The 12,831-nt window shown below is 35.7% G+C and overlaps 1 protein-coding gene across 24 annotated transcripts in view; it reads right to left on the bottom strand.

Annotated features, from left to right (window-relative positions):
* The window catches only part of LOC136033883 (uncharacterized), a 611,411-nt gene that overhangs the window by 17,936 nt on the left and 580,644 nt on the right, over positions 1 to 12,831 (bottom strand). For 14 of the 24 annotated variants that reach the window (XR_010619047.1, XR_010619053.1, XR_010619055.1 and 11 more), the window contains 2 exons: positions 8,257 to 8,559; positions 671 to 745 (listed from right to left, as the gene is read on the bottom strand). Coding sequence is in view for 13 of the 24 variants with exons in the window: in XM_065714859.1 (XP_065570931.1) it covers positions 671 to 745; positions 8,257 to 8,481 (300 nt within the window). In the remaining 11 variants the exon portion in view is untranslated. Of the gene's footprint in view, positions 1 to 670; positions 746 to 8,256; positions 8,657 to 12,831 lie in introns of all 24 variants that reach the window. The other 10 variants (XR_010619051.1, XR_010619052.1, XR_010619050.1 and 7 more) reach the window with 2 other exon arrangements.

The raw sequence follows: 12,831 nt of genomic DNA, 5'->3' as shown, positions 1-12,831 counted from the left end.
GTCACATCCCACATGTACCCTTTCGTCATTACGTAGCACCAACGTGTATGTCATGCTCAGTTACAAGCGGAGTTCCCCACTGGCCCCCTGGAGTCTAGTATGCTACGCAAGATTGCACCACTCCCAATAAATCCATCAAGTCACGCAAGATTGCGTCACCCTCGACTAAAATTACGTAATTAACACCTGCATATCTTAGAAAATATTCTCCAAGACGTAACAAACAGTTGCTGAATGTTGTCCGGATAACGGGATAGGGCTCCCACGGAATCTAGGGATAGGGCTACAGTTAAACCATCTTTGGCATACTACTGACAAAGAGGGTAGACCTAAAGAAACTAAATACAAAATTCGTCACTGTTTTAGTTTATCCAGCCTTTACCTTACTCTTTGCTTAATCAAAGCTATTGTGTTGGGTCTGATCTACTGAGTGTATAATGATGCAAAACACATTCTGAGTTTCAGGCATAAGGCGCCCATTGCGTAACGTCACAAAATAATGTTCAGAGGCAAAGATAAATGATTGGCTGAGAGTTATGGATATTATCAAAATACACGGGCATCTAACTACCCCACAAAAACTGTTAATAAAAAAAACACAGTACTTTGATTTTGTACTTAAACAGTTATTCAAATATGGTGCTTGCAGCATTTAAACCACAGTCCTTACCTTCTTAGTCTCTTGACTGATGTCAGTGTCATCCAATGGTTTTCTTTTTTCACCACCAAAGCATGGCAAGTCAACCTGGAATACATACTGTGAATAACACTAAATAATAGCTTTAATGCAGAAGTAAAAATTTAAGATTCAAAATTGTAAACTCCTGGGAAGTAAAAAAAACAACAACGATGGTACTTTCTTGTCTGTTCATCAATGTGAATGCAAAACAAAAGTAAAGAAAGAAATAAAAAAAAAACTATTTATATTAGTTTCTTAAATGCGTCAATTAAAATATATTTTACATTTTTTTAACTATCAAGGACTGTCACAAATAGAAACCCTTAGACCTATAGAAAATGTAGTCTCGAAAGGTATCAGAACTAGAATGGCCTGGATTCTAGTCCATGTAAGTTCTGATATATTTCGAAACATTTTTTTCTCCTTTACCCTGTCTCAACAAGTCTCAAAACTTCAAAAACGTCTTTCCATCTTCATTAAAGATGTAAGGTATATCAATAACACTCAATCAATTACTTCTGTTCCATCAAGATGTCTTTGAAAAAATAAAAGCTTTTTGAAATTTGATGAGATGAATGTCAGCTGATAGTACTTTAAAGAATATAAAATGTTGCATGAAATAACATTTTCAGTTAGTTGCTTTTAGTTGCTATGGTAGAAAACAAAACTTCCATGATACATAATAAATGCTACTGTTAAGACAAGTTGGCTAAGTCACGGTTGCCTTTAGCATTTTAAGTGAAACGTTAAAATGCTATAGGGGTGCAAACTTTCCACATATTCTTTCCTTTCTTTTTTGATTGATTCATGGTTAAAAAATTTACAAAATTACTGAAGGATTTATTTTCCCTTGTAATAGCCTTTTTAAAAGCCTAAATGTTGCAAAATCAAAACTCAAAAGCATAAGTTATCAAAGGCGGAATTAGATAGAAATAGGGGATGCTCAAATCCCTAAGTAAAATTTTTAACCTTCTATAGCCCTTAAATAACATAGATTGAATCGAGCAGGGGCGCTCGAAACCATAGCTGTAGTAGTTAACAAGATGTTGTTGAATGAATTCTGCCCGCCCACCTAGTAAATAAATTCGACGACTTTCCTCCTTACCCCTTCTCACATAAAACAAACCAAGTATATACTCAGAAGATGAACAAACTACGAGCGTAGCCCTTAGCTCCCACAAAGCTGGGCTGGGATACGACTTTCCCTTCTCGAAAGTAAAATAGTTCAAAATAGGGATGATACCTTTTTATTGACAGTGAAATATAAAATTATTTAACTGGATATTTCGAACACATATACCGTGTTCATCATCAGCAGTAAAACTCACCTGTTCATCATCACCAGTTTTACTGCTGATGATGAACACTGTATATGTGTTCGAAATATCCAGTTAAATAATTTTATATTTCACTGTCAATAAAAAGGTATCATCCCTATTTTGAACTGTTTTACTTTCGTCATGGAAAGGCAGTGTGGTCTTCGAAGTTATCGACTTTCCCTTCTAGTAAACGTGATTGTGACAAGAAATGAGAATCCTCTCCAACAGGTCAAATCGATCCTAATCTTTGGCAAGGGGTATCTCGGACATTAGCTATTAATTCTGAGAACGAATGGTCAAGATACAGTACCTCATTTTGACATTTACCCTGAGAATTATAATTTAAGTCATCCCCCCGTAATATCTCCTCTTAGATATTAAATTAATATCTTATCCTAAAAGCAAAACTAAGACACTAAGTAACCTCTTATGAACTTTGACTGGTATTTAACAATCTAATCAGGGAGATGCCATGGCGAAAAGAATTGAAAGCCCTATCCCCATTTTTGCAAAGGCTGAATCTCGTTTGGACCCTGAAAAGACATATCATGCATATAACTTTCACTTTGTACCCGATTGTGTTCAAATCGGACAACTAAATTTGCAAACTGACCGGATTAAAATAATCCATTCCACCCCCCACGCCGCTTCCCAAAAAAATAAGATTAGCTACTGGCCCAAAGAAGCAAAACCACAACATGTTTATTTCAGCCAATGTTCTCTGGAGGATTCCATGATGATAAAATGGAGACGACTTCCCCTCTTTGAAGATCAGCTCAGGTAAAAACCCTTCTATTCTACTAAGTTTAGCTAGGATTTAACCACCCCTTCTGGTAGATGGCCTGATGAAAAGAATTTAAAAAACTAGCTCCTCCACATTCATTACAATTTGACCAAAAAAAAGTTCATTAAAAAAATCAGAGTTAAGGATATACAGATCGAACGTTTCAAGTTTACTTCCAGAAATGTATAAGAGATGCAAAATATTTGATCTTAGGTCTTGAGAAATCAGACATTACATGACATCAAATAATATACTTTCATATCTAGGTTTTACCTCCAGTTTGTACTAGATGATGGCGTAGAATTGTTTTCATTTTTTCTTAAAAAATTCTGTAAATTTTAAAACTCCAGAAGAGCTTCTCTTTTTCGCTTCACGATTCCCATGCCGGTAGAAGCTCCATACTTCCCTCTCTATTTCTTATTGAACTACAGACCAACGACCACGAAGAAAAAACACAAGCAGCAGCGCTGCGAATGTTATTCCTATTTCAATTTATTGACTACAAAAGTTTTTCCATGATAAATATAGAGGAAATTTTAAATGAGCAGAAACTTAAATAAAGCAGATAAATGAGCAGAAGCTTAAATAAATAAATAAATGATAAATGATAAAATAATATGTATATATTATTATGATAAATTTATATTATTATAATTCTATATTATTATAAATTATATTATTATGATATGTATATATTATTATGTATGATAAAGTAATGAAAAATGATAATAAATAATAATGATAAAATGATAAATAATAAATGATAATAAATGATAAAATAATAAATAATAATGAGCAGAAATAATAATAATTAAATGATAAATGAGCAGAAGCTTAAATAAAACCTTACACCTAGAATGAGCAAAAAGTACTACAAATGAAGAACAAAACTTAATACCAACCAAATTCACCGAATGAAAACCAAACGGGCCTCGTGAAAATTCATGAAATAACAGGATTTTTTATATTCTTATCTCGGCTGTTTGCACACTTCAGCGCATTTAATCCTGGGACTGGACTCATTATGTCAGCCCCATAGACATATACTCGGATCTTACACTAATTTTGATTAAAATAAATGTCTTAAAATACTGATTTGATGCCATGCTGGGTTTAGGGACAACAGGAAGTTGGGGCATAAGGGGCAAATGATGCATTGCAAGAGTGGGAGGTTTCCCCCCGTTCACTAGTTCCGTCAATAAAAATTTTAACTTGCGATCGAGTGAGCCCTCCTACAAGTTTATAATACCTAACTTTTAGCAAAAAAAAAATACATGAAAACAATACAGTAATACAATACATGGGAGACATAAATTAGTTTACTAAGGTAACATTATGACGTTGACGATGATAAGTCATTCACTCATTTTCAGTTATCCAATAATTTTGACTATATTTAGCCAATTAACTGCGTTGTCAGAAACAAAGCACGAAGTTGCTCTGTTTGCTTTGGGCGAGGCATGATATTCCCCCAGTATTCTTATCTTTAATGAAAATTTGTTTAAAGAAGATTAAGTGGGAACATTGCGTGAGATGTTACATGCACTAGAACGCCCCTCCTCTTAACTGACGTTTGAATTCTTTACTGAGCAAACTATGAGCCATATAAAAGCTACATTTCCTTTTACACTGTCATATGTTGTTTGGTCGGTATGATAGAAGTTATCATTGCATTTGAAGCAATAGGAGCGTATCCGTTCTTTGTCAGATGACGCAATTGGTGGCCTAGACATCATTCGATCTTGTAGAAAAGGGGTCTTACTCTCCTAAGGCTTCAAGACGCATCTTAGAAACGTCAAAGATTCAATCCATGTATTTCTGAGTAAGAAAAGAAACAAAAATATCCCATTTGAAAGACCCAAAGTTAGAAAATAACCTGCAGTTTAAACGTGGTCAATTGATACAGGACCGTATTCAGAATTTTTGCACGCGGAGAAAGAGAGGCAAAAGAATACACTTCCTTAGCCTAAAAGTTCTTTGGACTTTAAACCAATTAGCAATATGCGTGACAGGTTGACTAGCTGCTCAAAAATTTTGTCGAAAGTTCAGACACAATAAAACCTTAAACTGAGCTAAGATGCAATAGAAAAACTTAAATCTACGAAATCTATAAAGAAACGAGAGCTAAGAGCTCATACGGCACTTGTGACGAGGCTGGAAGAGCCAAGAGTTTATATGGAAGGAGCTCTAGCAAAATTCTAGGAATCAATAGATTGATTTAAAAGAAAATCAGAGGCTTAATGCCGGTCGGGATTTAAGATAAGAGCTCTGAGGCACGAGGTTGTTTTAAATATCTGGATTCATTAAGATCCGATCACCCACTCGTAAGTAAAAAAAACCTCATTTTTTCTAATTTTTCCTCTCCCTTCAGCCCCCCAGATGGTTGAATTTGGGAAAACGACTTTATCAAGTCAATTTGTGCTAAGGCACGAGGTTGTTTTAAATATCTGGATTCATTAAGATCCGATCACCCACTCGTAAGTAAAAAAAACCTCATTTTTTCTAATTTTTCCTCTCCCTTCAGCCCCCCAGATGGTTGAATTTGGGAAAACGACTTTATCAAGTCAATTTGTGCTAGTCCCTTACACGCCTACCAATTTTCATTGTCCTAGCACGTCCAGAAACACCAAACTCGCCAAAGCACTGGACCCCCTAAGTGCCCCAAAGAGAGCGGATTGATTCCGGTTACGTCAATCATTTATCTACGACATTTGCTTATTCTACCCACCAAGTTTCATCCCGGTCTCTCCACTCTAAGCCTTTTCCAAGATTTCCGGTTTCCCCTTCCAACTCCCCCTAATGACACCAGATCTAGTCGGGATTTAAAATAAGAGCTCTGCGACATGAGTTCCTTCTAAATGTCAAATTTCGTTAAGATCTGGTCAACCGTGCTGAAGTTAAAAATATCTCAATTTTTCTAATTTTTCCGAATTAGCACCCCCCCCCCGAACTCCCTCAAAGAGAGCGGATTCATTCCAATTACGTCAATCACGTATCTAGAACTTGTGATTATTCTTCCATCAGGTTTCATCCCAATCTCTCCACTCTAGGCCTAAGCGTTTTCCACGATTTCCAGTTTCCAAAATTTCTCTTTTGCCCCTTCCACCCCCCCTCCAGATCCGATTCGAGTTGAAAATGTAGCATCTGAGATATGAAATATTTCTATATATTAAGTTTCATTAAGATCCGATCACCCATTCGTAAGATAAAGATACCTGAATTTTCACGTTTTCCAAGATTTCCGGTTCCCCCCTCCAAGTCCCCCCAGTGTCACCGGATCTGGTCGGGATTTAGAGTAAGAGCTCTAAAGCACAAGATCCTTTTAAATGTAAATTTTATTAAGATCTGACCACCCTTTCGTAAGTTACAAATACCTCATTCTTTCTAATTTTTCAGAATTACCCCTCCCCCACCCCAATTCCACCAAAGAGAGCGGACCCGTTCCAGTTATGTCAATCACGTATCTAGGATCTGTGCTTATTTTTCCCGCCACGTTTCATCCCGATCCCACCATTCTAAGCGTTTTCCAAAATTTTAGCCCCCCCCCCCTGTCATCAGATCCGGTCAGGATTTAAAATAAGAGCTCCGAGACACGATGTCCTTCCAAATATCAAATTTCATTAAGATCCGATCACTCCTTCGTAAGTTAAAAATAACTCCTTTTTTCTAATTTTTCAGAATTAACCCTCCCCCCAACTCCCCCAAGAGAGCGAATCCGTTCCGGTTATGTTAATCACGTATCTAGAACTTGTGCTTATTTTTCCCACTAAGTTTCATCCCGATCCCTCCACTCTAAGCGTTCTCCAAGATTTTAGGTTTCCTCCACCCCCCCCCCCCCAAATCCCACCAATGTCACCAGATCCAGTCGAAATTTAAAATAAGAGCTGTGAGACACGATATCTTTCCAAACATCAAATTTCATTAAGATCCGATCACCCGTTCGTAAGTTAAAAATACCTCATTTTTCTAATTTTTTCGATTTAACCGTCCCCCACTCCCCCCCCCACATGGTCGAATCGGAAAAATGACAATTTCTAATTTAATACAGTTTGGTTCCTGATACGCCTGCCAAATTTCATCGTCCTAGTTTACCTGGAAGTGCCTAAAGTAGCAAAACCGGGACAGAAGACAAGTAGACCGACCGACAGAATTTGCGATCGCTATATGTCACTTGGTAGATACCAACTGCCATAAAAACCAGACGCCACACACAAATTATTATTTGTGTAATTTAATCATTTTTTTTCCTTTATTAGAACACTATACCACTGTTCATCTGCAGGGGAGCACCTGGCTCCGAGAGTCAATCATCAGTTTTATGATGCGTCAAATCAAATTCAATAGCATAATAATTCTAAATAAAGCATAAGAACAGCTTCAGTTTTCAACCCTTTTTTGGCTCTCGTGGCAAAAACGACACAACATTAAAAAAAACAACAAATTATTCTAATTTTGCATTCCAAGCATTAAGAAAAAAGAAAAAAGAAATAGAATAATCAACATTGATCCATAAACTAAATCGAAAGCCTCCCAACAGAGTTGAAATCATAATGCCTCTCGATATTGGCCGCGTATAACCGCCTACAAACACGTCTGCCGGTACTGCCATTATGCAAAAAAAAAAACGATAGAAAAACACGGCACTAGATTTTACAATCCCTACCGGCGATACTCTCGGCTTCATGGCCCTTCAGCCAGGAAGTGCGATAGGGGGTGGGGGCAGCCATCCCGTACTTTCGCAAGCCCTTCTTGTTTACCTTCCCTAGATTTCTTCAGGTATCCATTTAGAGCTGGTTCAACTCTGGCTGAGCTTACACAGTTATACCACTAACCCCGTTCAAACCAAATAACCAGCGACACCAGGACTCGAGCCCCTGTCCTCACGGACAAAGGGTCTGAAGTCTAGCTCGTTAACCAGTCAGCTAGGACGAGCTAAGGATTTTTGAAATTCAATGGTTCTCATGAGCTTCAACGTTGTAGTTTTTTTATTCTCTTTCGTAGGCCCAGATATTTCCTAGCTGAGTGGAATTTTGAGCTTGAAAAGCAACCCCTTTTCACTAGTCGGCTGGGGGCCTAAAATTTGAGCATAGCTGAAGGAAATGATTGCTTTAGAAACGGTTAACTCTGGAGAGATTGGCTGTCAACTCTGCAGGAAAATAATTTTAGTCTTACGGCTAAGGTCACCCTATGTTTCACTGAAACTATTAAGTATGTATGACCTAAGCAGGGCCATATCCAGGGTTTTCGTTTGGAGGAGGGAAAGGGTGTTATAATTTTTTAACGCATCAAAAATGTGTTTTTGCACATTTTTATTACCTTTTTAATAGTCGGATTTCGGGGGGGGGGGGGGTCCGCCCTAATCCCTACCCTGAAACGGCCTTTAACATCAGCCTAATACTACTGACAGTCGACACAAAGGAAAACACAAGTTCAGGTCTTAAACACAAAGCTAGGCAACTGAAACAGGGTATTACCTTACAATTCAACGGCAAGGGCAGACAACGATTAACTGGGGAGCTTGCCAGTTGGTTTGCAAGCTGGAGACGTAACAACATATTGTTTGCATATAAAGCACTATTTTCAGGTAAAAAATATTGAACACGTGATAAATCAGGCATTGGAACACTCGCTTGCACTGGAATGTACTGAGCGCCAAGTGATGCCAGTGGCAACCATGTCAACAAGGGCTGCTGCTGCATTTTGAATCGTAATTACAATATCACTCACGTCACTTTACCATAAGCACTATAGCCAAATGCAGATAGGATACAAAAGTCCTAAATAATAAACACTATCAAAAAGCAGCTTCAGTATTGACAATTAATGACATTCATACAACGAAATAGCTTATCTGTCGCATGCACACTTCATATCCTGAAAAAGTCCTATATCACTGGATGTAAGAAAAAAAGGGTTAATGAATTTATCCTTATTAATGTCCATAAAAAGCAAATTTTCATTATAAATTCGATGGGTCATGTCCAAATATTTCCCAGATTCAAAATAAAAGCATAAGAAATGCCTTTTAGCGATATTTTTTTTTTTATAACAAATGTTCCTTTTGGCACACAAGGTGATTGTAACAGCTAAAAATGTTGAATATGTTAAATGCATTTTGAAAAAAAGAAAGAAATGTAAAGGCAACCATTGCGACAAACTTTTAGTATAGCAATAATTTTCTACACATACTTTTTAATAACAATAAACAAAACATTTTTCTTGACAAGCCACAAGGCTTACCGATGTTGATAATAATGAATAAATAAAAGGATGCAAATCATCCTTTAGCAGTACATATCATATTAAGGTAATATTAATATAATATTAATTATATCATATTAATATTATTAATATTAATATAATTAATATTAATATTAATATATATTAATTTATTACAATATTAATATTATACTAATAAATTAATATTAATATAATATTAATAAACATATCAAACAGTTCGTGGTAACGAACTGTAGTAAGGAGCGACCCGGCTCAATAGTAAACGAAACTCTAAAAAACGGAATTTTGATGCTAAAATATACATCAAAAGAATCAGATTTTTATGCTGGTTTTAAATATATAAGTTTCATCAAATTTAGTCTTTGTCATCAAAAGTTACGAGCCTGAAAAATTTACCTTATTTTAGAAAATAGGGAAAAACACCCCCTAAAAGTCACAGAAACTTAACGAAAATCACACCATCGCATTCGGCGTATGTGAGAACCCTAGAGCAAAATTTTCAAGCTCTATTACCACTATCTACAAAAATGTGGATTTTCGTATTTTTTGCCAGACGACAAATCACGGGTGCGTGTTAATTTGTTTTTGTTTTTTTTCCAGGGATTATCACATCGACCAAGTGGTCCTAGAATGTCGCAAGAGGGCTCATTCTAACGGAAATGAAAAGTTCTAGTGCCCTTTTTAAGTGACCGAAAAAATTGGAGGGCACCAAGGCCCCCTCCCACGCTCATTTTTTCTCCAAAGTCGACAGATCAAAATTTTGAGATAGCCATTTTGTTCCGCATAGTCAAACACCTTAATAACTATGTCTTTGGGAATTACTTACTCCGCCACAGTCCCTGGGGGAGGGGCTGCAAGTTACAAACTTCGACCAGTGTTTACATATAATAATGGTTATTGGGAAGTGTACAGTCTTTTCAGGGGATTTTTTTTTGGTTTTGGGGGTGGGGTTGAGGGGAGGGGGCTATGTGGGAGGATCGTTCCTTGGAGAAATATATCATGGTTGAACAGAAATTCAATGAAAAGGGCGCAGGATTTTCTAAAATTACTATAAAAAAAACAATGAAAAAATAAACATGGAAAAGTTTTTTTCAATTAAAAGAAAAGAGTAGCATTGAAACTTAAAACGAACAGAGATTATTACGCATATGAGGGGCTCTAAAAATACTTTAGCATAAAGAGTGAGGTATTTTAGGAGGAGATAAATACCTCGCTCTTTATGCTATAATATTTTTAGTAATTTCAACTATTTATTCTACGGCCTTTCTGATTCAGGGGTCATTCTTAAAGAATTGGGACAAAACTTACGATTTAGTGTAAAGAACGAGGTATTAACGAGGGTACAGACCCCCTCATATACATAATAAAAATTAAAGAATATAAAAGTTTGTTACGTAAGATAATTCTAAAGCTACGTATATATTTTGCTAATAAAAAAATTCGTTAAAAATTAAAATTAATAGTTGCCTTTTTATGTAACCGAAAAATTGCATGGCAACTAGGCCTCCTTCTCCATCCCTTATTTCTCAAAATCGTCTGATCAAAACTAAGAGAAAGCCATTTAGCCAAAATAGGAATTAATATGCAAATTTCATTTTAATAATTTACGTGTGGAGAGTCAAAATGAAACATCCATTAATTCAAAAACGTTCAGAAATTACATAAAAAAAAACTAGTTTTTTTAACTGAAAGTAAGGAGCGACATTAAAACTTAAAACGAACAGAAATTACTCCGTATATGAAATGGATTGTCCCCTCCGCAATCCCTTGCTCTTTACGCTAAAGTTTGACTCTTTGCCACAATTCGGCTTTTTAAAACAATTAAAAGCTTTAGCGTAAAGAGCGAGGGATTGCTGAGGGGACAATCCATTTCATATACGGAGTAATTTCTGTTCGTTTTAAGTTTTAATGTCGCTCCTTACTTTCAGTTAAAAAAACTAGTTTTTTTATGTAATTAATATAAGGTTACACGCCAGAATGGGTACACTTGTCTACTGTCTGTATTGCCTTTAGACAAAATTAAATCAATACATAAGAAATTAAACTATTTTTTTTCGTATGAAATTAATCTTGGACCCCACCTTCTCACCTTTCATTGGTAATAACATATTTACTTTAGAGAAATAATAAGTGCAATTGCCGAAGGCATGTTTGCAACTCACGGGTCAGAGTTTTCCACAATGATAGGGGGCCCGCGTTCAAAAGGGCACATTCAATTATTGCTATCAGTTTTTGTATTCTTACTGAGCTTTAAAGCTCAATAACCTGCAATCCCGACTGAAATCCCTCTAACGGAAATCCCGACGGCAATCCTTTTACAGACGGAAAATTCCCGATGTATTTATCTATCACGATAAGCTAAAAATCGTTCTTTTTTGTTAGTTTTAAATGAGATATGAGATATACAGTTATTAAAAAAGAAAACAAACACTATTCGCCATTTGCCTGCCAAGAAAGGCAATAAGCTTGGAAGGACAAGCGAGGTTATCGCCATCGGCTAATTAAAACCACATTCATATTACGCTACTCAATACAGAAGAAACTCAACTGATGAAGGAAGAAAGGAAAAAAGAGAAAGAGGAAAAGACAAGAAGAAGAAAGAAAACAAAAAAAATAACAGAAAAATAAATCAGGGAAATGCCTTGAATAGAATGACAACCTGGAGTTAGTTTTAAAGATCCTATAGATTCTATAAAATTTATAGATTCTACAGATTCTATAGTTTTAACGATTATTTAGTTAGTTTTAAAGATACAAGATTTTTTTTTCAAAAACTTAATTTCGCTGCCTAGATCGTGTTGAACAGAGCACATTAATTGTGCTGCTTTTTCAATAATCAAACGTTAAGATATGTTCTCTTCACAACTAAGGATCGTTCTGAGAGAAATATTTTTCTTAACTAAAATTTAAAGGGTCATTTGAGTGAAAATCAGTACCAAAAGAAAAAAAACGAAAAAAAGTATCCAGCAACAATCTTCACGCAATAGTGGGACAACTTTCATGCGACGCAAGACAATAAGACATAAAAATCAACGAACGATCAATCAAAATTTAGAGAAGGGAAGTAATTTCTTTTGCGTTATTTATTTGTTTATATATTATTCATACAGAATATAGTTTATCTATTTTCCTGATTTTCATTTACTTTTTCCCCTCAGTATTATTGATTCAAAGGTTATGCAAGTGTTATAATTGAGGCCGCCAAGTGCAAGTAAATCTTATTTCTTTACATATATTCACTTATCATAAAATTTGTAATTTTACTAAACTAATCTAATCCAACCAATTTTGAATTAGGCTATTTGCAGTAATACAGTAGATTGGTTTGCCATTAAAATCAATACCTGAGCTAAGATGGGTTGAAATCTAAGTAAATAAAAGTAGGCATAGATGGAAAAAAAATGAACAAAAAGGTGCATTGCAACCATTAATCCATCTCAAGTTAAAACTGCACAAGTAAACCTTCCTAAAAGACCAGTCGCGGTCAATTTCTCAAATGCAGGGCTTTTTAGCCCAAAAAGCGGTCTTATACGTCAAAATACGGACACTTACGGAGTTTCCTAACTTGTTAAAATGGACTTTTTTTAATGTATGAACAACAGTGAACACACAGGGCTTAGTCAGTACCATAATCCTTTGAAAAAAAAATGTACTTTTAACCATATAATTCAGGAGGAAGAACAAAGGGGATTTCAAATAATTTAAATGGTTGCCATGATTATTCAGCTCTTAAATAATACCCACAAAAAAGCGACAAGAAAAATTCACTTTTAGAGCAGTTGAGGGATTCCCTCTCTCTCTAGAAATAT

Source organism: Artemia franciscana, chromosome 12, assembly GCF_032884065.1.
Source record: "Artemia franciscana chromosome 12, ASM3288406v1, whole genome shotgun sequence".
NCBI classification, from domain to species: Eukaryota; Metazoa; Arthropoda; class Branchiopoda; order Anostraca; family Artemiidae; genus Artemia; species Artemia franciscana.
The sequence above is the reverse complement of the archived record's forward strand: the minus strand, read 5'-3'. Positions and strand labels throughout refer to the sequence as shown.